This window comes from Phascolarctos cinereus, unplaced genomic scaffold (assembly GCF_003287225.1).
Source record: "Phascolarctos cinereus isolate Bilbo 61053 unplaced genomic scaffold, phaCin_HiC Scaffold_4;HRSCAF=312, whole genome shotgun sequence".
Taxonomy (NCBI): domain Eukaryota; kingdom Metazoa; phylum Chordata; class Mammalia; order Diprotodontia; family Phascolarctidae; genus Phascolarctos; species Phascolarctos cinereus.
Genome location: NW_027555847.1, coordinates 352791368 through 352817962, shown reverse-complemented (window position 1 = coordinate 352817962; position 26595 = coordinate 352791368). Strand labels below are relative to the sequence as shown.

General features: G+C 36.0%; 1 protein-coding gene across 7 annotated transcripts in view; it reads right to left on the bottom strand.

Annotated features, from left to right (window-relative positions):
* Window positions 1–4002: 4002 nt before the first annotated feature.
* Window positions 4003–26595, bottom strand: part of FYB1 (FYN binding protein 1) — a 202804-nt gene continuing 180211 nt past the window's right edge. For 5 of the 7 annotated variants that reach the window (XM_078153208.1, XM_078153207.1, XM_078153206.1 and 2 more), the window contains 3 exons: window positions 19813–19846; window positions 14498–14529; window positions 4003–6210 (listed from right to left, as the gene is read on the bottom strand). In XM_078153208.1, the coding sequence (XP_078009334.1) occupies window positions 6170–6210; window positions 14498–14529; window positions 19813–19846 (107 nt within the window). In that variant the 3' untranslated portion in view covers window positions 4003–6169. Of the gene's footprint in view, window positions 6211–9565; window positions 12250–14497; window positions 14530–19812; window positions 19847–26595 lie in introns of those variants that run through there. The other 2 variants (XM_020996129.2, XM_020996148.2) reach the window with 2 other exon arrangements.

Genomic DNA, 26595 nt, shown 5'->3' with positions numbered 1-26595 from the left:
ATTTTCCTGTAGGGTAAGACAAATTTCCATATCCAATTGAATGTATATGTTATTCCTTCCTTAAGCCAAATCCTATGAGAATAAGATTCACTCATTTCCTCTCACCTTCCCCATTTCCCCTGCACTATAGGAGCCTTTTCTTTTCTGTTTTTTTTTTGTAAGATAATTTACCCCATTCTACCTCTCCCTTTTTTCTTCTCCTAGTATAATCCTCTCTCATCCCTTAATTTTATTCTCCAGATATGACCCCTTAATCTTCAACTCACCCTGAGCCCTCTATCTATCTATACATACATATAATTTCCCCTCCTCCAACTACCTTAATACTGACAAAGGTCTCATGAGTTATAAATATCATCTTTCCATGCAGGAATGTAAACAGTTCAATTTAATAAGTCTCTTATGATTTCTCTTTCCTGTTTACCTCTTCATGTTCCACTTGAGTCTGTATTTGAAAGTCAAATTTTCTATTCAGCTCTGGTCTTTTCATCAAGAATGCTTGAAAGTCCTCTATTTCACTGAATGACCATTTTTTCCCCTGAAGGATTATACTCAGTTTTGCTGGGTAGGTGATTCTTGGTTGTAATCCTATCTCCTTTGCCCTCCAGAATATTATATTCCATGCCCTGGTCCTTTAATGTAGAAGCTGCTAAATCTTGTGTTATCCTGATTGTGTTTCCACAGTACTTGAATTGTTTCTTTCTGGCAGCTTGTAATATTTTCTCCTTGACCTGGGAACTCTGGAATTTGGCTACAATATTCCTAGGAGTTTTCCTTTGGGGATCTCTTTCAGGAGGAGATCTGTGGATTCTTTCAATTTCTATTTTGCCCTCTGGTTCTACTATATCAGGGCAGTTTTCCTTGATAATTTCTTGAAAGATGATGTCTAGGCTCTTTTTTTGATCATGGCTTTCAGATAGTCCAATAATTTTTAAATTCTCTCTCCTGGATCTATTTTCCAGGTCAGTTGTTTTTTCCAATGAGATATTTCACATTGTTTTCTATTTTTTCATTCTTTTGGATTTGTTTTACAGTGTCTTGATTTCTCATAAAGTCACTATCTTCCAATTGCTCTATTCTAATTTTTAAGGAAGTATTTTCTTCAGTAATCTTTTGGACTTCCTTTTCCATTTGGCCAATTTTGCTTTTTAGGGCATTTTTCTCCTCATTGGCTTTTTGGACCTCTTTTGCCATTTGGGTTAGGCTATTTTTTAAGGTGTTATTTTCTTCAGTTTTTTTGGGTGGGTCTCCTTTAGCAAGCTGTTGACTTGTTTTTCATGATTTTCTTTCATCACTCTCATTTCTCTTTCCAGTTTTTCCTCTACTTCCCTTACTTGCTTCTCAAAATCCCTTTTGAGCTCTTCTGAGGCCTGGGACTGATTCATATTTTTCTTGGAGTTTTTGGATGTAGGAGCTTTGACTTTGTTGTTTTCTTCTGGTTGTATGTTTTGATCTTCTGTGTCACCAAAGTAAGATAATATAGTCTGACTCTTTTTGCACTGCTTGCTCACCATCCTGGCCAATTACTTGAGTTTTAATCTCTTTGTTAAGGTAAGAGTCTGCTTCCAATGTGGAGAATGTACTGTCCCAAACTTCAGGGGTTTGTACAGCTGTTTTCAGAGATACTTATAGGGACCTGTAAACTTTCACTTCTTGCAAGGTGGTAAGATAAGGGGAGAGGTGTTTACTCCTTTCCTGGCCTGTGCTCCGGTCTGTTAGTGACCACAAGCACTCCTTTCAGTCATGGAACTGTGAGGAAGGTTTCTTCTTCACAGCCACTACAAGCTCTACCATGCCAGCACTCTTCCGCTCCCCAAAACCGATGTCCAAGCATGGGCAAAGCAAGAGATCCCTGCAATCCCCCTCTGATCAGCCACTTGATTCCCCCTGAGTCTGTGGGCCAGAAGCTCAGGAAGCAAGCCTTGCCCCGGGCCCGAGCTCTGCACTCTGGAACTGGCTTTGAGACCTAGCTCCTCTCTCAGCACCGAAGAAACAGACTTTTCCCACTGACCTTCTAAGTTGTCTTTGGCGTTCTGTGGGTTGAAAAGTCTGGAAACCACCACAGCTGCCTGCGATTCAGTCCTCTGGAGGCCTGCTCCAGGTTCACTGCAGCCTGTGCGCCCAGCTCCCAGCCCAGCACAATATACTTTTCTGATCAATCATCCCAGTTGTTTGGGCTGGAAATTTGCTTCACTGTCTTTTTGTGGGTTCTGCTACTTTAGAATTTGTCTAGAGCCATTTTTTATAGGTATTTTGAGGGGTTCGGGAGAGAGCTGAAGCAAGTCACTGCTTTCACTCTGCCATCTTGGTTCCGCCCCCTACAACTTCTTGCAGATAGATTTACAAGCCATGCTATAGATTCCCCACCCCCTATCATATTTGGAAGAATGATAGCCTATTTCCTTTCCTGATAAAGAGATAGACCTTCCATTCAGCCCCTGTTAAATTTCTGTGGTTGTAAGTATACTTTGGAAGCACTGTGACTGGGGAAAAGGTTTTTTTCTATTGCTTCAAAGTCAGAGGAATTGCTTTTGCCAGTAAGTGTACTGGACTCTACTACAAAATCACCATGACAACACTCTTGCCCCCCCCCCGCCACATTCCTGCCATGTCCATTTTATGTTGGTGTGACTGAGACTATTCACTTACATTATAAAAAGGGTGATGGGGAAAGCAAGAAGAAAAAAAATGGATTGTGTATACAGATATTTTCAGTTAAAAAAAAGGAAGTTTGTGATTGAATGTTTTAGGTACCAAGAGAATCTGGCTTGACAGCAACTCGATAATGTTATGAAAAATTGTGACTCAACTCTTAATTTGTTCTTTTAAATGCAAATCTTGAAGCACCAAAGCCAAAAATTGGCCTTGGATAAATGTGAATACCATTTTTTAATTTTAAAATTTAATCCCTCTCAGAGTAAGAGTAGAAATATCATGATCTTTGAATTAACATGCAATTTACAATATTCCCACGTTGGAACAATGTTTCTTGCAAGTTATTCTGTTTCCTAATATTACATTCTTAGAAGTAGCTTAGTCTAGTTCACAATGACTGCTTATTTCCTTTTCTTTCTCTTTTCTTTGTCTTTCTTCCTGACTTTCTTTCATGAAAAAGGATTTTGTTCTCCTAAAAGTTGACAATATGATAATTCTACATTTGAAAGGTTTTTTTCTCTTTCTTTCTTTCTTTCTTTCTTTCTTTTTCTTTCTTTCTTTCTTTCTTTCTTTCTTTCTTTCTTTCTTTCTTTCTTTCCTTCCTTTTTAAATGAGCTCATGCAATGTGTGAAAACAGTCTGGCCAGGAATATTCAGAGCCAACTAGAATGAATTATTCTAAAGACAGGAACAGGACCTGTGATTTCACTGGTACTGGGAATTCCATAGATGAGGAAATTAGAGTTGCCCTAGGGCAAAGGAAAGTTAAAATGATTTGCCCAGGGTCCCAAAGCCAGTATGTGTCAGAAATAAGGCTAGAACTTTGGTTTTCCTACTCCTAAGGCTGATTACACTAGACCACAGGTGGGGAACTTACATCAGACCTTGCTGCCTTTTATTCTTTTTTAATTTTTTAAAATTTTATTATTTTTTTTTAGGCAGTTGGGGTTAAGTGACTTGCCCAGGGTCACACAGCTAGTAAGTGTCAAGTGTTTGGTCTGAGGCCAGATTTGAACTCAGGTACTCCTGACTTCAGGGTTGGTGCTCTATCCACTACACCACCTAGCTGCCCCACTGCTGCCTTTTATTCTAAATTGTGCCAAAGCAAGTATTGGCCACAAAACTATAGTTTGTACTCACTCTTTTTCTCCAATCTAGAAGATAATATTTATGATGTGATACTTTTTTTTTAGGCAATTGGAGTTAAGTGACTTGCCCAGGGTCACACAGCTAGTAAGTGTCAAATATTTGGTCTGAGGCTGGATTTGAACTCAGGTCCTCCTGACTTCAGGGCCGGTGCTCTAAGATGTGTATTTTCCAATAGTAAAGATACTCTAAGATACTAAAATTATTCACTCCTCCACAGGATTTATTGTTGAATAGCTGTGCATACTACATCAGGCAAAATTTTTGTATAACTTCAGTGAAATCTTTCCTTTCATTTAGGAGACATTCATTCACTCTTTTATTTAACAAAAAGGTATCAAACATCTATTATGTAAAAGGAACTGTTCTAGGCATTGTGAGGACTATAAAAATAAATAAGACATGGTCAAGGAGCTTGCAATCACATTGAAGAAAGAAGATACAAATTTCTAATTTCAATGCCATAAAAATCCATGATTTTGTCAGTGAAGATTTTCCTCCACCAATACCCATAACATCATAGTAGATGTTCTTCATAGTTTGTTGTAGCAAAAAAACAAAACAAAACAAAAAACCCAACATAAATTTTAAAAAATCATCAGCTGGTGGCCAACCTTCTAATAATAATTTACATCAGGAGTTCTTACTTGAGATCTGTGAACTTATTTTAAAAATTTTTTTGGATAACTATATTTGAATATAATTGGCTTTCTTTGTAAGCTTATACATTTTAAAAATGCAATTTAAACATTATTTTGAGAAGAGATCTATAGGCTTTATGGAAAAGGCAAAGAAGTCCATGACACCAAAAAAGTTAAGCATTTCTGCTCTACCCTTATATAGGTTGATTTTCATATAACAGATGCACAGTTTATTTCTGGGCCTATACTTAAAAGCTTTCCAGATTGGTGGTACCTGCTAAACCTTTTAATCTGCTGGCATAGCATTCAGAAAGTTTAAGAAGGCCTCCAAGCCATTATGAGGTGTCAGAACAGAACTTTGGTGCAAAAAACCAATCCTGTTCAAACAAGTAAATACAATACAAAATAGAATATAATAAATGCATATTCAGTTTGGTGTTTTGAGCAAATCCTAATTTCATTCATATGAACACTGCCTTCTTCAAAACAGATCATGACTCCTCAAACTGATCACTCTATATCATTCTTGTCTGTATTTTATAATAAATCCTCTGGAAAGGATCTACTCAGCAAGACACAAACCTTCTTTCACTCACTATTTTTGAGGGCACTACTTATAACCAGTGAAATCTATCCTTTCATTTAGAAGACATTCATTCACTGTTGTTTTTGTTCAGTCATGTCAGACTCTTCATAACCCCATGGATTTGTTCGTGGGATTTTCTTGTCAAAGATACTGGAGTGGTTTGTCATTTTCTTCTTCAGTATGTCCCCATTTTACAGATGAGGAACTGAGAAAAATAGGGGTTAAGTGACCTACTCAGGGTTACACAGTTAGTATGTGTCTGAGGCAGGATTTGTACTCAGATTTTTCTAAGTCGAGGCCCAGCGTGGTTCTCTATCCACTGTGCCACCTACCTGACCTCTTACCCACTAGGGATCTGCATTCTCTTTTCTTAGGTTCTCACCACATTAATAGATCATTTTGTTTTCTAGTTATATAGTTCCTCAATTATGCCCTTTACTTCTTGCACACATCATCACATAATATGCTGTACCCTATTCATATCCATCATGTAGCTTTTAAAAATATATGTATATACTCAACAACCATCAATAAATACACATATTCAAATACACAAAGAAGACTTCAATGCATCTGTGATCTTATTAATGTGGGGTACTGCCTCCAGTGGTGGAAGATTATAACCCATATGCCTTCTGATGCAGTGCAAGTCTTACCTACACCCTCCTCCTTTCCTGGGGCATCCATCCAATATGCTGGGGAGCTTCCCCTAGATCTCTTGACTTTAGTTGGGTGCTACTGAAAAGAATGGTTGTGTATTTATCTCTCGTTCTCTCCATAGAACGAGACCACATCCTTTTCCAGTTACATACCTTTGTTGATATGTTTCGTAATGTAATGTAATTGTATACAACTCATAATTGAAAACCTGCTTTAGTCTATACCCACCATTTTGTCTCTCAATGTCTTTTGGGTGATCTACAATTTTGACTCCTCAGAGATGGTGGTATTCCATGATTTGTAGTCACAGCTCATCAGTAGAAAAATATTGGTGTCAAAAATCAAGTCCTCTTCAAACTCTCCAATTCAATCCACCTTGCTGTCTTGCTTCTGTTTACTTCTGGATCATGTCTATTGTCCATCAGCAGCTTCTGTCTAAGATGTATCCAAGGACCAGCTCTGTGGGATATGCATCCAATTATCTATTGCCCATTGGATAATAGGAATTCTTTATGTACTTTTCCTGTGTGGATAGGTAGGTCAAACTATTTTGAGTTATTATGAATTTCATTTAGTAGTCACTACAAGGTTCCAGGGCTTTATGTAGTGAACACAATGCCATTCACAAACAGGAAATTTTGAAAGATCTCAATATCTACAGGGAATCCTAGGTGATCCAATGGACAAAGCACAGGACTTGTAGTTAGGAAGAACCAAATTTGAATCCTCTTTCAGACAGTTATTATCTATAACATCCTGGAGCAATCACTGAATGTCTCTGTGCCTCAGTTTTCTCATCTGTAAAATGCGGACCATAATAGCACCCACCTCCCACAGTTGTTATGAGGATCAAATTAGTTAACACATCTTAATCATTTTGCAAACCTTGAAACATGTTATAAATGCTGACTAATATTATTATTATCATCTTCCATGACAGTAATAACTCCAGCAAGCATGTTTATTCCTATTTTTGCCTTTCTTGATATTAAAAATCAGTCACTGAAAAAAATTATATGTTAATAAGGAAAGGTGATAGAGCCTACATCTGTAATTTCATTGGTATAGGGAACTCCAAAGTAAAGAGACCCTGCAAATATGGGTGGACTTCATCACTGCAAGTTATAGTCTTAGAGAGCTGCACAGAGCAATAAGAAGTTAAGTAACTTACCCAGGATCATACATATGTTTAAAAGTTGGGATTTGAACACCACTTCCTAGCTTCAAGATCATTCTCTATCCAGTATGATATGCTGCCTCTCATTTGATACTTCCACCACCCCTTTGTTAATAGTAGACATCCCATAAAGTACTTTAATTGCTTCCAGGCAGCCCATGGGTGTTACCTTGGTATTGAAGGACCTGATACTTTGGGAGGACACAGAATCCCTTAGTCCTCTTGTTAGCAGCAGGGGAAGTGGCTGCTTCAGAGATTGGTCATTAAGTCAGAAAGAGTCACCTATATAATAGACCTTAAAAGGGAGTGACCCTGCCCTTTGGATGGCTTTTTCTACCCATATTCTGAGTATGTCAGGATGCTTAAGCTTTTCTCTGTACTTTGCATGAGGTGGTGGGAATGGTGACTTTCTTATACCCAGGCAGAAATGGTGACCTGCTCACACATGGTTGCCAGGACATATGCTGACCTGGGTGGCTTAATCTTACAGTCCTAGCTACCATTTCTGCTTTGTGTTTCCTTCCTGAACACAGGTAACCAAATGATGATCCTGAGAAGGACATTTCCAGTATCCATTAATGGATATAGGAATACTGAAAGAAGAGCACAAAAAGAACAGTTGAGAACTCAACAATCTTCGAAAAATCAGATTTGATTCTCTGACAAATAAATTGACCTAGATATAAGACAAAAATTCAGAAATGGTAAAATAAATGAAACTTTTTTTTTTTTAAATTCAAGCACAACTGGAAATTTAATCACATGCCTCTCTCAACTGATATGGTCAACCATGTATACTCTGCCTAGCTAGAATACTCAGCCCTTTAAACAGTACAAACACTGTTCTCCTTCTCCAAATGTTCATTCCCTTATTGTCATCCTCTTAGCCTTTATTCCCCCTATTTTCCACTCTGGATCTACCCACCCCTTCTACTATGCTCTCTAATACCAGCCCCATAATTAACAAGCTTGCTTTCATGTTAAACATCTTCCTTTTGCATGCCTTCCATCTTCTGGCATTCAATGAGACCTGGTTCCCACCTGATGACACAGTACCCCTGGCCACTCTTTCTAGCACTGTTTTCAGTTGCACTCATACTCCCCCTAACCCACTCACAGGTCACTGGGAAGTAAGTATATTTCTTGTTCCCCACTGCCAATTCTAGACTCTCCTTCTACCACAATCATCTAGCAACCTAGCATTCTTTGAACTCTATTCTATTTAAATTTATTATCCAATCCAGATCCTCCTGGCCCTTTTCTATATACCTCCCAGCACATTGTCCTTCCTTCAATGAGTCTAGTGATTGGCTCAGTCTTTCTTTCCAAGACAACACATTGATGCTCCCTTAAAGTATTGCAACATCTCAATTCACAAATCTACTGATTTTCTGTGACCTAATCCTTTTCATCTAAATTCAGAGATGGTTATCCCCAATATTTATATAGCTCTCTTACCTTACAGACTGCTTTACATAATCCTTTTTGATTCTCACAACAATCTTATAAAATAGTGTGAATTTTATCCTAATTTTACAAATGAGGGAATTGAAATTCAGAGGTTAAATGACTTGCCAGAGGGCACATAGCCAACTAGTGCCAGAGCCAGAATGTGAGTGCAAGTCTTCTGATTCCAAAACCAGTGCTATTTCTACTACACTTCCCCTGAAATATTTGAATCATAACTGTTTTGTGGTTACCAAATAGTAGCAAGAGTAACAATAATAGCTGTCATTTATGTAGCACTGAAAGGGATGCAAAGCACTTTACAAATATCATCTCATATTTTATTCTTACAATAACCTTGGATTATCCTCATTTGACAGACAATGAATTTGAGGCAGAAAGAAATTAATAGGGTCACACAGCTAGTAGTTTAGTTTTGCTACAGTGAAATCGTTCCACTGTTACTGATACTTTAGAAAATAATTTGAGCAGTTAGATCTTCATGTTTGCTTATGCACAATTTTGTCCACAAGAAACATCAAAACTGCTGAAAACTGTACCACTTCACAATAACTCACAAGCTGTAGCCCTTCCAATGCCCAATTCCATAAGCAAATTTCAGATCTTTTTCAAGGTAAAATCCATATTCATTATAAATCTGGTACAGTAGGAGCTGTGGGCAGAACCATTTAACATATAGGTGCTTAAAATTGTGCTATCATTTTTATTAAACTCCTATCTTTTCTTATTTCATTGGCAAGGTTTTTGGGTGTTGGGACTCTAGCTTCATTTTCACCAAAAGCACTGTATTTATTGTATGATTTTGCATAGCTGAAAGATTTTTAGGGAGCAGATATCAAGTTATAGCAGAATTGACTATAAATGTTTGAGGCTAGATATAAATTTGGGTCTTCCTGTATGCAGCCCTAGTATTCTGTCCTTGTGCCATCTCACAGCTGACAATCCACAACATATGGAATTCTAAAAGAATATACTAGGGTAAAAAAAAAGATATGAGAGAAAAATGAGTGGCATCCTTTTATGACACTATTTTGAAATAACACTGCTATCAGTTGGCCTCTAGGATAATCAGGCCATTGCAGACAACTTCTAATTGTAGTTACCATGTTTGGGGATGACATGGTTTGATTCATAGCATTAGCAATAAGCTGTTACAATAAGGCTTTATTGTATATATAGACAGCCACGAAAAGATTTGGATCCTAAGGGAGAACAGTGATATTTAAGTCACAAGTTAGAGTTAAAAACAGGCTTTATTTTGAATTACATTTGTACATATTACTCTTCCAAGATTTTAGAACAAAACAATCATTATTCATCTAGAAATCCAGAACAAAGTGAATGCCTTTTTTCATTCAATTTTTAAATTCTGTTTTTTAAAAATCCCATACTATTGTATGCTTCAGGAGTGGTGTGATTGTTCAAGAATGAGAATCAAAGTTTCAAGGTTTTATGCCTTGCCAGACTAAGACAAATCATTACATTGAAATAAGTCATTTCATGTTTTGCTTTCTCTAAAATAGGTCTTATCTGATTTTGAATAAATCCTGGCCTTCAAAGGTAAAATATGTCATTATATTCTTTTAAAAAATTCGCCTGGATTAAGATATCATAAAGAGGAATACAAAAATATAGTTGCTTAAAATCTCTATTTTTAGGGCACAGGGAGCTTAGAATGAATGAAAGGTGCATAAATGCAAACTATATTCCAGGCAAGGTCATAACCCAAAGGCTTGTTGTCAGATCTGGAACAATAGGCTTTTGGTATTATTCGATTGTCAAAAGTTATTTTACAAAGCTATTTCTGAGAAATTTATTGGAGGTAATATTTCTTTCCATTGTAAGTAGACATTTCTTCTGTGCTACCCCTGTGAATATATACTTTTATTTATAATAAGGAAAAAGTTATTTCCTTGGCTTCAGTAGTCTGTGTTATTGATATGTTATGATTTGTGAAACAATTAGAGTCCTCCCAAACTAGAGAATTTTTCAGAATACATTGTTGGTAGCTCTCTCATCACACACATCAAAATTTTATCTATCAGCCTACAAAATATATAATTTAAAAATATTTAGAATATTTTTATATTTTTATTGAGTTAAGATTATCTTTCTTATAGAATTATTATTATTATTATTATTATTATTATTATTATTATTATTATTATTATTATTATTTACAAATTTGTGTGCATACAATTTTCACTCTGTGTGGAAGCACCCAGACCAGCCCTTTGGAGGGGTAGTTTCCTGTACAAAACCTTAAAAATTTTTTGGTTAGGAGGACTGGTATTGTCTAACATAGCAAAGAATCAGGTTTGGAATACATAACAGTTATCTTCAAGTATTTAAAGTGCTCTCATAGAGAAGAAGGGTTAGATTTATTCAGCATTGCCCCAGAAAGGGGAGACAGGAAAAAAATGGGAGGAGAAAATGGATCTATTTGGAATTCTTTGATAGCCACATGATATACTTGAAAAATAAACAAGATGGCATAAATTCAACAGCCATTGTGTACTAATCAATAAGTCATTTCCCCATCCTACCCCCTGCAAAACAAAAAAAAATTGAGTGCCTACTCTATATTACCAATATGCTACCAAATTGTGAAAAGACAAACAAGTTCTGGCCACGTATCAATAATCCTAAGAGAAATTCAACAGTTGAAAGCCAAGGACCTTAGAAATTATATAGTTCGACACTCTAAATTGGCAGATGAGAAAATAAAGTATCAGGGAGGTTAAAGATCCTCCCTTTATACAGGCAAATTTATACAGGCAACAGGACCTTGAGTAGATGTGAGGAATCCTGACCTTTTCCCCAATGTTAAATGTGGAATGATCCTACTTTTAGAAGCCACAAAAAAGTTTGCAATTTTTCACGTCCACTTACACATTTATTTTCCTTAAGAAAAAAATTGAAGCTAGATATATAATACTTGGTTCTGGCTCTGGCTTGCCTTTGAAGTATGACTAAATAAGGGACATCTTTCTAGCAATGTGTTTGTGTGTACTCCCCCTGCTGGCAAAGAAAAATTCTTACCGGTACAGGTGTTGAATATAGTTTTAAAGCCTTTCTAACAGATTTGGAATAAAAATAGGAATGTTCACAGACCATTACTCATAACCGTATGGTTATATTTAGACAAAGTTTAGGTCCATGTTACCTCTCAGATAATACCACTTTAAATAATGAACAAAATCAAATATTTGCATGTCAAAAATCAGCTAAGAGCTGGGTTTCAAAGACAATCTTTCATAACATTTATCTTAGATGACTGTACAAAAATACACAAATTATAACTTAAGCTCTCTAGCAAATAATTAATACGCTTCCAAATTAACAAGTATAGACAAGACATTCTACAAATTTAAAGTACAAAATGTACTATGAATATAATTTAATTTTAGCAAACTTTTAGAAGAGTTTTTAAGGTGGAGGAATTGCCTTCTTGGATGCCAAGTTATATTTGTTTCCTTGATTTAGATCATAAGTGAATGTGGCGGGTTTCCTTCTCATGACATGTTTCCCATTTTATGCTCCTTTACCAAAGGTGCTGTCACTTAACTCCAGCAACTTCTTATCAGTGAACTGTGTATATTCTTAAAAGTACTGAGCAGGTAGCCCCTAAAAAAGCTCCTTCATGAGAGTGGTAGAAGAAGCATGTACATAGCCTCATCAATGAACCCCTCTGGGGTGTTTGTTCAGTATAAACTTAACTGAAAAGGGCCCCTGATTTCCAGTTCTTTATGTTGAGAATAGTAATTTAGTAACAAATGAGTGATAGTAAAGTATATTTTGTTCATTATCTGCTGTTACACCTTAATAATATGAAAACTAAAACTGAAAATGTAGATTAGGATCTAACGGGGACAGCTACTAAAGTAGAGAGCTACTAGTCATTATCGTAGATGCAACCTGAAAAAACAAAACAAAACAAAATGTTATTAGAAGCCTAGAAGGACACATACGTATTCTTAAGTTTTCCAAGGCTGAAGAATATCTTTTATGATTGTATCCTACCATGGACACTGACATGTTGGCTATAAGAAGTGGCTGAATGAATATATGAAGGATAGCTTTAGCAGAGGGAAGTATTGAACTCACTATCTGAGGTATATTTTGAATGCACAAAATAAAATCAATTTGTTCTTTATCTAAGTAAAAGCTGGGATCTTGATTTGTACTGGATTTAACTTACACTAGTCTTTTATTTTCTTTATGGTATACATGGCATATAATATGGACATTAACATTTACCACGTTAAACTAAAAATGTATACACAAGTAAAATAACACAGAAATAAAAACATAAAATGGATATTATCATCTCTTGGATGTAATTCATACTTTAAAAAATTGGCTAGATCTCTCTGTGTGGGAGCCAAATAAACATAAGTTCAGTAAGCAGAAGAAATATAGCTTAAAGAATAAAAGAACATTTAAAATAAAAACATAATTATTAAAATTAGAGAGATAAGTGATAACTAATTGGGGAATGAATGTGAAAATGGTGTATAAGTTTATGCATGAAAATTGTAACTATAGTGGAGGTGGTCATTTAAAATTGTTCAATGAGATAAGGAATAGTGGGAGGGAAAGAAGCAAAAGTATGTTTTAGGTTACAGAGAAGCAAAATTTCTTAGTAGAATGAATGAAGTATAGAAACTTTGTTGGGCAAAATTTCCATCTTTTGGAACAAACTCAGGCAAAATGCTATATGATTTATTATAGGAAACAATTGTGTTTGACCTAAGAAACACAAATGGCAACACTTACTTTTATCCTATTGCTTGTCTTCTACATCTATTTCTGTTTCTATTCTATGGGGATTTCTATAGTGTTTCTTTTTTGAAAAATAGAAAAGTAGATATTGTAGCATAAGGTCTCTTCTTTATAAAAAATAACCTTTTCTTACAGTTCTAGATCCTTCTTTCTCTGACCACTTAATAATTCTAGGTCTGTATACGTTATAGAAGGAAATTTGTGGAGATAATTGTTGAGCCCAATCAGCAGTAATCTCAAGAATGTAAGGGGTAAAGAAGACTAGAAAGATATGTATGGAGAGGGTAAAGCAGAGTAGGGGTGGGGAGATAGTGTTAAAGGTTATGAAGGGCTTTGAATACCAAACTCAATTTGTTTATATTTGGGCAAGAGGCAGAGCTTCAGTTCAGGTTCATCAAATTATTTAAGGAAGCAGGTGAGAATAAAACTATGGCCCCAGATGAATCAAGCTTGTGTTTGTGTATGTTTCTGAGATTCTTCCCTTCTCTGAACCATATGTACACAGGCTGAATGAGTGGTTGGGAACTTTAAGTGGAAACAAGGGTAGACTTTACCTAAATTCATAGTTGGAAAAACTAATTTCAAGTAAAAGTTAAAGAAAAAAAGGTTTTAGCAGAAGAATAGATTACTATTCAAATGAGGATTAAGAACCAAATGACAAACAAGGGCAATAAATAAAGACAGCAGGGAAAAAAAACAGACTTTCTTCATAATGTGTAGTAGTTTAGAAAAAAGTTAGTTTTGGAATCAGAGGACCTGGATTCAAATCCTGCCTCTGCTATTTACAAGCCATATGAATTTAAAAGTAACTTAACCCTCTCAGGGATCAGATTATTTATCTCTAAAATAAGGGGAAGGCTCAGAAGATCTCTAAAGATCTCTTCTAGTTCTAAATCCATGATCTTATGTATACAAAAAAATTCTCATATGGCAAGCCAGGAATGTAGAATTTCTAGGTATGGCTGGTCACTATTGTTAGATACTATCTCAAAGGCAAAAATGTAAAAGTTGCAGTCAGGATAGCTTACAAGCTACAAAACAAATATTCACATGTACTCTCAGTTTGTTTGACAGGTAGAGAGCATTAAAGCATAAAAAAGAGTTAGTAGCAAAAACTGAGGCAAAATGTGTTTACAACATAGGTATTTTTTTAGCATATAAGCTTCATTATATGTTGAGAACACATTTTTAATGCTCAGAATATTATGGATGATAAATAATTGTTGATTTTTTTATTAAAAGCTAATGATTTAGACTAAGTTGCTAATTGTTCTCCCCTTCTGTGTATGGACACTACTCAATTGGCTTTAGCATAAACAAATGTGCATACACACAAATATACATAAACAAATGTTGTATATTTAAAAAAAATGAAACATACCATCAGCAATATCATCATAGATCTCTCCTTCACTGTAAATACAGAATTTTTTTTTATTTTAAAGAAAGTCTTTTCTGTATATAATAGACAATTAATATGAGAAAAAAGGTAACATGATATGACATAACAATGCATTTGAAAATTATATTTCATTCATTTCTATGAAACAGACATTCTGACACTTAAAAGTATCTACATTTTAATTTGGTTTTTCTCTTCTAATTTTTCTTTTATTTAATCCACATTTTTATATTAATAAATTCCACAATATTAATTATTTACAACTATTCATTAAAATTGATCAAGCAAAAAACATTTATTTAGCACCTACTTTCTGCCTAACTGTGCTAGTCACCATGATCCCAAAGCTTTTTGTTTGTTTGTTTTTTGTTTTGTTTTTTTGGCTAGGCAATGGAATTAAGTGACTTGCCCAGGCTTACACAGCTAGTAAGTGTTATGTGTCTGAGGCCGGATTTGAATTCAGGTCCTCCTGAATCCAGGGCCGGTTCTCTATCCACTGCGCCACCTAGTTGCCCCCCGCAAAGCTTTTTATACTCATGAAAATCACCCTTATGACTTCACTTGGACTTTTAGTATTGAATAAAACGCATTTATATTTGATGTGGAAAATACAATGATTATTTTCTACTTTTAAAAATGGAAATTAACAAAGTTAAGAGCTAAAATGTTATTGTAATGATACAAAAATATATGACTATACATTTATGTAATTCTAAAAAGTGATTGTTTATTTTATACATTAGGGTCATGGTAACTCACAAAGATCACTGATTAAAGTGTGGAGGGCTTGAAATCTGCCTTAGCAGAGGGATTACCCAATTGGATGAATTCCAATTTTTTTTTAGATATTTAAGCATATTTGATACATCCATGAAATGCTTTTGGATACTTTTACAAATCTATATACAACATTTCTATTTCCATATTTTTTTTAAATCATTGACTGATTTAATACATTTTTTTGTGCTAAGCACTGTGGGGGCATATATGAGACCCAGTCCCTATCTTCAAAGAACTGGCATTATAATGAGAATTGTGATCAGTCTATAAATCACTTTAAGTTATTATTACTTATTATACTTTGAAACTTGTAACTAGGGTTACAAGTTCAGCATTTAGAAATTTAAAGTATTTTCAGCAGAAAGTCTTCTTGCCTAGATGAAGCAAAGATCCAGTACATGGACCTCTGTGCCCTACTCTTGAAGGCAGCCTTTAGTGCTGTTTCTGACTTACAGGGGTTGTTGGCTTTGTCTAGAGACTAGGTGATTTGCCACTGTGAGTCTTTTAAGATTTTTTGTTTGTTTGTTTGTTTTGGCTAGGCAATGGGGTTAAGTGACTTGCCCAGGGTCACACAGCTAGTAAGTGTTATGTGTCTGAGGCCACACATTTGAACTCAGGTCTTCCTGAATCCAGGGCTGGTGCTCTATCCACTGCGCCACCTAGCTGCCCCTTTAAGACTTCTTAATAGCACTAATCTGCTTAGTCCCATCTGATCTTAGGTTGTTGACCTACACCTGTGCTTCACTTTTGAAATCCTGCTTCATGCTTCTGTTGTTTTGAATTCTGTGATTCTGAATACTCAGCTACTGGCTCCAGTCCCGAGGTCACTTCAAAGCTTAGCTCAATTGTTTCTACAGGAAGTCTATTCTGATCTCCTCAGTTGTTAATACCCTCCTTCAAAATTACTTCCCAAGTATTTTTTGTATTTACTTGTCTATGTATATATTGCTTCTTTCAATAGAATGTAAGCCCATCGTGGGCAGGTACTGTTTCATTTTTGTCTTTGTAGCCCCTGTGCCTAGAGCCCTAGCAGGCACATAGTAGATGCTTAATACATGTTCAATTGAATTGAACTTGCTACTGATTCTGCTTTGCTCATTTATTTTCCTGGAAGATGATCTGATGAGATCACTGGGGCCTTCTAAAAGTATCTCAAATCCTGATTTTTCTAGGCTTCTCTGACTCCTTACCAAGCTTTCACCGGAGCCAAAAGCCAGATCTTAATTAAGGACAGAGTCAAGTCAAAAGATCATACTGAACTGTAATACTGTGAGTGAATGCCCACAACTAGCTCAAAGGAGCAGAGAATGGAGACTAATACAAGAATTGGTTCAGGCAGGTAATGACATAAATACAGGAAGCTCTCCTCATGTCCAGGGTATTTATGGTAGGTTGAAAAAAAATAGAGGGGCAGCTAGGTGGCACAGTGGATAGAGCATCAGCTCTGGATTTGGGAGGACCTGAGTTCAAATCTGGCCTTAGACACATAACACTTACTAGCTGTGTGACCCTGGGCAAGTCACTTAACCCCATTGCCTAACCAAAAAAAAAAAACAAAAAACAAAAAAATAAAACCCCCCCCAGAGCTTAATGTCTATTGTATTGATCTGTAGTCTCCCAAAGTCAGGGCCAGGCCTGATCCTATAGGGGTATGTGATCAACCAAATGGAGGCTGGGAAGATGGGTTACATCCCACTCTTACTGTGATAGCCAACTGTGGGGCTTGTCTCCAACATAACAGCCACTGTTCTTTTTTTTGTTTGTTTGACTGTTTTTCAGTCATGACCGACTCTTTGTGAACCCATTTAGGGTTTTCTTGGCAAAGACACTAGAGTGGTTTGCCATTTCCTTCTCCACCACATTTTATAGATGAGGAAACTAAGGCAAACTGATGAAGTGACTTGCTCAGGGTCACACAGTTAGTAAGGGTCTGATGCCTGATTTGAACTCAGGAAGGTGAGTCTTTCTGCCTCCAGGCCCAGCACTCTGTCCACTGTGCCACCTAGCTGCCACTATAACAATCATATCTATCTTTATTTTCTAACACTCTCTTACTCTACCTATTCTCTCTATTTTGCAAACTCCTAACCTTTTACTTTCAGAACTTAGCAGCATCCCAACCCTTCAGGGTTCCCAAGAACCTACAGCAGAAGCTTTGTAGGTGCCATTGGGAAAGTTACATCCCTTAGTCCCTGGCCCCTAGAGCACTCTCTGACCGTGGTAGGCAGTGAGCCAGTCAGGGAAGAAACATTTACTATGTGCCAGCCACATAGTATCTAGAGAGATATAGAAAGACAAAAAACATTGTCCCTGATCTCAGGGAACTCACATTTGAATGGAGATGGGGGTGGGGTGGGGAAGAAAACATGAAAATACAGAATCTATGATATATACAGTATAAACAGGAGGTAATCTTAGAGAGGCACTGAGGGTGGGTAGGGGTTGGGAAAGGTCTGTTATACAAGGTAAGATTTGACCTGAGTTTTGAAGGAAGCCAGGGAAGTCAGGAGGCACAGATAAGGAGGGAAAGCATTCTAGGCATGGGTCAGCTGGTGAAGGGCAGTCAGGAGATGGAATGTTTCTGTGAGGTTCCATGCAAGGTGAATATTGCTGCATCAATGAGTGTGGAAAGGTATGAGAGGACTGAAAAGGGAGGAAATGACTGGGTTATAAAGGGCTTTAAAAGTCAAAGAGAGAATGATATATTTGATCCTGGAGGTCATAGGGAGCCAGTAAAGTTTTTTGATTTTTGATTTGAGGGGGCAATGTGGCATGGTCAGATCTGTGCCTTAGGAAGATTTTGAGTAGAGGATCACTGGAGTGGGGAAGAAACTTGAGGAAGGGAGACCAACCAGAAGTCTATTTCAATAACCTAGGCTTGAAGGAATTAGGGCCTATACCAGGTTGCAGGTAACACCAGCTCAGTGAGTAAAGGGTTAGAGAAGGAGATAGTAGGGGGAGATAAATATTAATGAGGTGAAAAGAGAGAGCTTTTGGCAAATGGCCTCTTTTTTTCTGGGAAATATAAAGCAAAATTCTCAGCTGAGTGGGGGTGAGGACAGGAACCACAGGTGGGGAGGGGAGGCATGAGGGATGAAAAAGTTTGAAATAACTGCTGTGAGGAAAGTCACTCCTGGAAGGTAAGTTCTGCATGTAGGAGCCAGGGATAGGTGAATTAGAGTCATGCTTTCCCCTTTTAATTGTTCTTTTTTTTTTTTTTTGGCGAGGCAATTGAGGTTAAGTGACTTGCAAAGAGTCACGCAGCTAGTAAGTGTTATGGTGTCTGAGGCTGAATTTGAACTTAGGTCCTCCTGAATCCAGGGCCAGTGCTCTATCCACTGCTCCACCTAGCTACCCCTCCCCTTTCAACTTTTAGTGGGACAAAGTGAGCCACACAGAATGAACAGGCAAGGACGGACTCTAATCTGCCTTACAGATATCACTGAATGTTCCCCCACTCTCCAACATACTCCTCTTCTAACCTAACTATTGTTGCTGAAACCCCACCATCCACTCACTCAGGGTCTCACAACCTTGGCATCATCTTAGACTGTTCACTTTCCTTCACTTCACATATTCGAATATTGTCCATTCTACCAGTGTTTAATTTGCCCCCCTTCTTTTTACTCCAACAGACACCACTTAAATTCAAGCCCTCCCTCATCATCTTACAATAGCTTCCTAATTGGTTCCCTTGCCTCAAGTCTCTCCCCTCTCCAATCCATCTTATATAGTTGCCAAAGTGATTTTCATAAGTGTAGGTGCAACCATGTTACTCCCATACTTATAGTGTAGTAACTCCCTATTGATTCTAGGATTAAATAGCTACTTAGAATCACAGACTTTTAGATCTTTTTTTGGGGAGGGTACTTGGGGTAAACCTATGAATTCATTGGCACAAGGAATTACTAAAGAGTTAATTCCTTCCATCAACACAGATGTGCAGATCAGTAATTGCTCTGCAACTCATACAGGGTGAGCCAAAAAGTCTGTGGAGTTTTAAACTAGTCATGCTTAATAAGGTATTAAAGCTTAAACTGCCCTAAGATTTTTGGGACATCCAGCAGTCATAGAGAAATAGCTGCATGAGCTACTGAGAGCATAAGGGGCTAGTCCAAGATCATACAGCATAAAATTACAAGGAATCTTAAAGACCATCTAATCCATCTCTTCTCATTTTAGAGGAAAGAAATCGCTCCTTGCTCAATTGATTAACTTAGTTGCATAAATTAGGAACAAAACCATACAGTATTAATAAGAGAAACTGTGGCTATGACCTGTGGGTTTGCAATATTAACTATGTGAGCTAGCAGAAAGTATAGCTACTGTAATAATTGCATCTTTTGAAAACCTAAATTATAATCACAATTACTATCATTAATATATAGAATATAATATTTTTCACATTTATGTAGCATGAGTTGTTATTCTACTTAACACAAGAAAAACTGGCAAAAAGTCACAAAATTCTTTCTTGCAACAAGATATAGCATTGAAAGATAATTTTTACTTACTTGTCCACCAAACAGCTCCGAAGGACATAACCATCTATGAAATAAAAAGAAATAGAGAAAAGTCTTTAATACGCCATTTAGAAAAATATCAGTTTTAGTTTTAAGAAATGGAAGTTTGTGTTTGCAATATCTAAGACCAGAAGGAACTGGAGGTGGTAATGTGGCTCTTTATAACAATCTTCTCTTTCTAATGTCTTCCTTTACCCCTACATTCTTCTGACTTTCCTTCCTCCCAACTAGAAGAAATCTGTTTAAAAATTAGGATTAAAAGACAACAGTTGCTGATGCTCCTTTGCTAACCACTGGTAAAATCTAATAAGGCAAAATTTAAAAGGGATAAATGTAAAGTGTTAAACATGGGTTCAAAAAAATCAACTTCCCAAGTATAATGTGGGAAAAGTATAACTAGACAGTAGTTACTCTGAAAAAGATTTGGAGGTTTGAGTGGACTTCAAACTCAATATGAGTCCAAAATGTAATATGATGATCAAAAAGCAAATATATACTGTATTAAGAGAGGCATAGACTCCAGAAAGAATAAAGTGAGTCTCATTGTATTCTGACCTGGTCAGACCCTATCTAGACTATTATGTTCAGTTCTGGGCACTACATTTTAGGAAGAACATTGGTAGAGAGTATTTAGACAAGGACAAGACATGAGGGTTGGTTGAAGGGTCGTGGGTGTTTAGCCTAGAGAAGAGAAGACTTATGGTAAACAAAATAGTTGTATTCAAATATTTTGAATATTATCATTTAGAAGAAGGATTAATCTTGCTCCACTTGGCTCTAGAGGGCAGAACTGAGCACAACAGGCAGAAATTGCAGATTGAAAAAAAAAAGCCTTCTTAACAAGTATTAGAGTTTTCTAAAAACAGAATGGGCTTCTTCAGGAGGTAATGCTTTCCTATTCAAGGGAGGCCCTCAAGGCTAGATGATCACTTGTTAGGTATATTAGGAGGAGATCTTTGCTCAACCATGAGTGGGATTAGATGGTCTTTGAGGTTCTTTCCAACTCAGATATTATATAATTTGGATTTCTCTCCTCATCTGCCTCCTCCTGTCCTCCTTCCTACTCCTCTCCCTTCTATAGTGTGTATAGTATATATAGGAACACATTATGATATAGTAAGATATTATGTGTAATATAGTTATATATATGCTACAACATAGTAATATGATATAGGAACTATAACATAATGAAAATTTTACTTTACCAGATTAAATTTGATTTTATGCATATCAGTTAAGTGGCTGCTATTGGCTATTATTTGCCTACCATTGTACTTAACTTTTCTGAGAAAATGGTGATAGCACAGCTATTGCCTTTGTGAATTTCTTTTAGTTTTTGTTACATTTCATGATATATTACTGACCTTTTAGAATTGATTTTGTTTTACTTTTGTATTTTAGCATGATCATAGTCCTTTCTATTAGAAAAGCTTTGTATGCTCATTCATGATAAGGAGCTCAGTTATTTCTCCTGAACATCATGTATTATGTAAAAGTAATTCTATATGATTCTCAAACACGGACAAAATTCCCTTCTCTATCTTGCCTACTCAGGGTTCTCAAGAAAATGATTCTCTTTTGTATATCACTTAGCTTAGTGTTAAATGAATATAAACCATTATTAGTAGTATTTAGAGGAGATGCTTTGAGGTATAAAGTAGATGACACCTTACTGTTCTTTTCAGTTTCCGGAAAAAATGCACCAATTCTGTGCTCATCCGCTACAAAATCATTATCCATCGCTAATGGACAGGATTTTTCCAGAGTTATTACTTCTAATATTTCGGTGCTTTCGCTTTCTGAATTCTTTTAAAAACCTAATTCAATTACAGGTGATTCATGATGTATCGAAAAGAAAAATCATATTTTTTAATATAATCTATACTTTATAGTTCCTAGAAATAAATCTTATTTACAGTTGATAAATCCTGTCTTTGCTCACATGTGAATATCCCCAACAGTGGGTTTTGGTGTAACAGAACAGCTTCTACATTAGAGTCTTGTAAATTATGTAGAGGCTCATATGAAAGTGTCTGCCACAGATAAGAGATCTAATTTTTGTTTAGAAATCTCTCCTCAGTAGGACAGAACACATTGATATGAAACAAATGTTTTGTTGACATTTGGTAGGGCAGAACTAGCTCAGAAATGAGCTCCCACACCCATATGTGACCGTCAATTCTATCTCAAAATGTTTGTTTGGCTTTTGTGTAGCAACCACTTCCAGCTAGTGAGTGACTTTGGTGTTTGTGAGTATAAACACAACAAAAAATGAGAAATCCATTGAATTGGTAAATGGGTTCCTTTAAAAAATTTTCCATTGTCTCCAAAGTAAAAAATAATCACTTGATCACATTTTTTATTCCTTTGATATACATCTTGTGATCTTGAACAAGTTGCTTAACCTCCTCTCTAGGTCTCAGTTCCCTCATCTCTAAAATAAGGGAGTTGGATCATCTCTGAAGTTTCTTTCATCTTGAAAATTAAGATAATTTAAGGATATATGTATATGTAACATGAGCACATATATAATATGTACATATGTGTTCACACACATGTACGTATGTATCAGTATATGTGCACGCATATATGTATAGTCATGAACATATATTCAGGTTTAAGCTATTAAAGTTTAAAACTGTACTAAGATTTTAGAATTAACCTGTGTATGTCTATATGTATATAGAAATATATGTATATGTGCATATATGTACAAATATATGTATATATACATATACATATAAAAATGTGGTCAAATTCAGAAATGCAGTAAAAAAAGCATACAATTTGAGTATATCCAGGCAAAAGCTATGAAAATATACCATATTGATTTGCCTAGTCAGCTGTAGAAGTGTCCAACTATATTTGGGCAAATCTATAAAACATCTCTGAAACATATTCAACATTTCTCCTTTCATCAGGGGCTGGGAATGGTTTAGGAGCTGCCTCATTCTAATGTTGACAAATGATTTCTTCCTAATGACAGACAGGAGGTAGATAAAATTATTGCCTGTTCAACATTGAATAATGGAATTGTCTATATGTAAAAAGGGCATGTTTCTTTGGAAACTTCATCCTTCAATAGATATTATGGGGATTCTGCAGAAGCAGATTTTGTTGGACATTAGATGGTTGTTTTGGTTTTATTTTTGTATCCCTGGCACCTAGTAGGTACTTAATAAGTGCTTATTGATTAATTCCAGTGCCAAGGAAATCCTACCCTCTAAGAGATGAATAGTAATTTGAACTCTTGAGATAAGACTAGAAACCTTTGGATTTGAGGGAAAATTTATTTTAGAGAGACTGTAACACTAGAAGTTTGAGCTAACAATGGACCAAATTTCATCTTTAACCCCAAGAGAAGAATAGGATGGGATGAAGGTTTTCTTGTATTAATGAGAAGGTATAATTTGCTGGTACCCAAGTATGCCTGACCAGTTGCCTAGGTTTTATACAGGGCTCTAAGAGGTTCTATGTCTTACACAGTAGTAGAAATAATCATTTCTAAGACTAGCCATCATAATGGTAGGCTATAACTGGAAATTTGATCAGGTAAACTCAAGGGCTTGAGATTATAGGGTTAATTCATATATTTCAAGAAAGGCATGTACTATATGTCCCATTTATGAGGCATAGGGCATTTCCCCTTTTATAAAATGTTATGGATTCCATCTCCTGATGAGAGAGGTATAGGGCATTGGGTTCTGCATAAAATATGTAAATGGAGGCAACATGATAATGAAAAGAACAGATTTGAATTAGAAGACCCAAATCAAAGTTTCAGGCTTGCCACTTACTTGGCGTGTAGCTTTGGGAAAATAATTTATCTGGTCTTCAGATGCTGCTTGTGTAAAATAGAAGTAATACCACTGTGAGATAAATATAGCTTCACAATATTATTGTGAGAGCTAAATGAATAAGATATGTTGTGGTTGAATTGGTTTTCAGTTGTGTCTGACTCTTTGTGACCCCATTTGGGGTTTTCTTGGCAAGGATACTGTGAAGTAAACAGGTTTTAGTGACTTACCCAAGTTCACACAGCTAGTAAGTGTCTGAGGTTGGATTTGAGCTAATGAAGAGGAGTCTTCCTAACTTCGAGCCCAGAGGGTCTATCCACTGTACCACCTCACTGCCCAAAATAATATGTATATAAGTGCTTTGTAAACATTTAAAAATACTCTATAGTTTTAAGGGTAAGTGGGCATATCTCCCAGAAGTCTGCATTGAGTTCTACATTGTGGAGATGCTAGAAATCCTCATCACGTTAGATGTTAGAAACACTTAGCACATGATGTTTGGTGATGTTGCCACGCTGCAGACCCTCACCCAGGCCTCTGGGGAGTGTAGTTCCCAGAAAGAACATGGCCCTTTTACATAATATTATTAATATTAATTATTGGCAACTTTAGAAATAATATAAATAAAATACATGGATTAAGGTATTCCTAAGTGATCCATTATAATACTAGTAGTGGAAAGTAATATAATTCTTTAAGGTTTGCAAAACACCCTATCTACAATACCTCATTTGATCCTTACAACAGCCCAATGAAGTAGGTGTTATTATTATAATCATTTTATAGGTAAGAAAACTGAGGCTTTGAGGTTAAATGACTTACCTAGGGCCACCCAGCTAGTACAGTAGTAAATGTCAGAGGCAGAATTTGAATCTAGGTTGACCTTTCTCTAAGTTCATCAATCTATTTACTATGAAATCTTGTTTGTTGAAGTACAAAGTACTTTCATATACTTTTTTCCTCAAAACTATTTTGGGTAGGTGGGGTATAATATTTATGACGAGGGAGGTAATTGGCCTATTATATACTGTTCTGGATAACTTGTACCGATCAATCACAGAATCAGAGGATCATAAATTTGAAGCTCAAAGGTATATCAGATGCCATCTTATTTTATAGATGAGGAAGCTGAAGCACAACGAGGTTAAGTTACTTGGCCAAGATCATACAGAGGCAAGCATCAGAGGTGGGGATCTGAATCTCTGTTTGATGAAATGTTATCATTACCTTCATTGTATATAGATGACTGCTAAGGTATAGTAATGTAAAATGATTTGCTTAAATTCATATACCAACATATTGACAAACCCAGAATAAAATTGTTTTTTTCCCCTAATATTTGACTTTTGGTTCTCAAAATATTGTTAAATAATATCAATATAATGAGTTAATTTGTTTAAAAATTATTGAACCATTTGTTTTGTGTGGTTTAGATTTATCAAGTAATTAATTTAACTTCTTACTTTTCAAATAGTTCTATTGGTATTTTGTAGATATAATCTCAGTCTCCAACTCTGTCTACTAGATGCCTCCCATCCTTGGTTGTAAACCTGGAAACAACTCACTAAACATCCCAATTTAAATGTGTCCATGTACTACCTATGGAGAGATATGGGCAGATTTTATAAACCTGATCATCTGTAGTAACTTTGAATATTCTGGGACCATCCCCATGATTCTGTCACATGAACATGGGATTCTTATTAATTCAGTGGACTTACCCATTTATAGAGGCAGCTTGGTATAGTGGATAGAAAGCTGACTTTGGTGTCAGGAAGACATGTATACAAGTCCTGCTTTTGACACATACTAGCTGTGTGACTCCAGACAAATCATTTAACCTTTCAGTGCTCCAAAGCTCTTTAAGGCTACCAGTTGTAGAAGACTTGCAGATTTGCATTGTTATAAGGATTTCCTCATCAGGAGTTCCTTACATCAATTTAATCCCAGGTACAGACCAAATGTCCATTTGCAGCCCAAGCATAATCTTTGCTTCTTGTGACTTGTCTTTTCATTCATTGTCAACACTCATCTGGTTCTTACTGTAGACATCTTTGTATTGTTTTTCTTGTGTGTCTATATGTTCTGCTGTGTATCTGTTTTTCAACCCCTCCCCTTAAGACTAATATAGTAAGTGCCGAGTATGTGATAAGTGCTCAAGAGATACCCTTCCAATTCATTATTTTCTAAATCATCCTGCCCCTGACACCCAAAGTAGAACTCCTTTCCACTGTGTCCTCCAGTTTGTTATGAATATCACTTATGGTTACCCAATACAACTATAGAATCAGGTCTCTTTACCTCACCACTGACATGTTCTTATATTTCTGATTTCTCTTTATAAAAGTCTCTGTTTTTGCCGCAAATTGATTTTAGATTGGGATATTCTGAAACCCTCATAAAGTCTCATTTTGGAATATGTTTGTGAATATGACTGGTTAGAGAGAAATAACAACTGAATTAGCTTCAGTTCTCTTAAATTTTTAAGGTCTTGAAGTTTTTGAATAACATGTTCTTTTAAGGACTATAAATTTTAGGCCAGATATTGAGCACAAAAGCATAGTGTGGTTACCAGAGCTCTTGAGGTGTTACTTGAATTTTTAATAAAAGGAAGAAAATGATTTGAATGGATAAGATTTGGGAGATATTCCAAAAGTGAGATCCAGAGAGGAAATAAGGAACAGAGGTGAGAGTAGCAGAAAAGTACAAGCAGTTGAAGAGGAAACTTCTGAAGTAAATAAAACAGAGAAATACAAGTGACAAAACAGATGAGAAAAGTAGATATGTTTTATGATGGTATGCTCTTGGTAATTTGCTGGTATCCATGCAGAAAGCCTTGAAATTTTCCTTGAGAAGCTGTTCACTTGGCTGACACTCTATAATAATACACAGACAAGATCTTTTTCTCCATGCTTCTAAAAATCAATGGACTGAGAATAGTTGTTTTTAGAATCTGAATTATATGTTGATGGGTCTA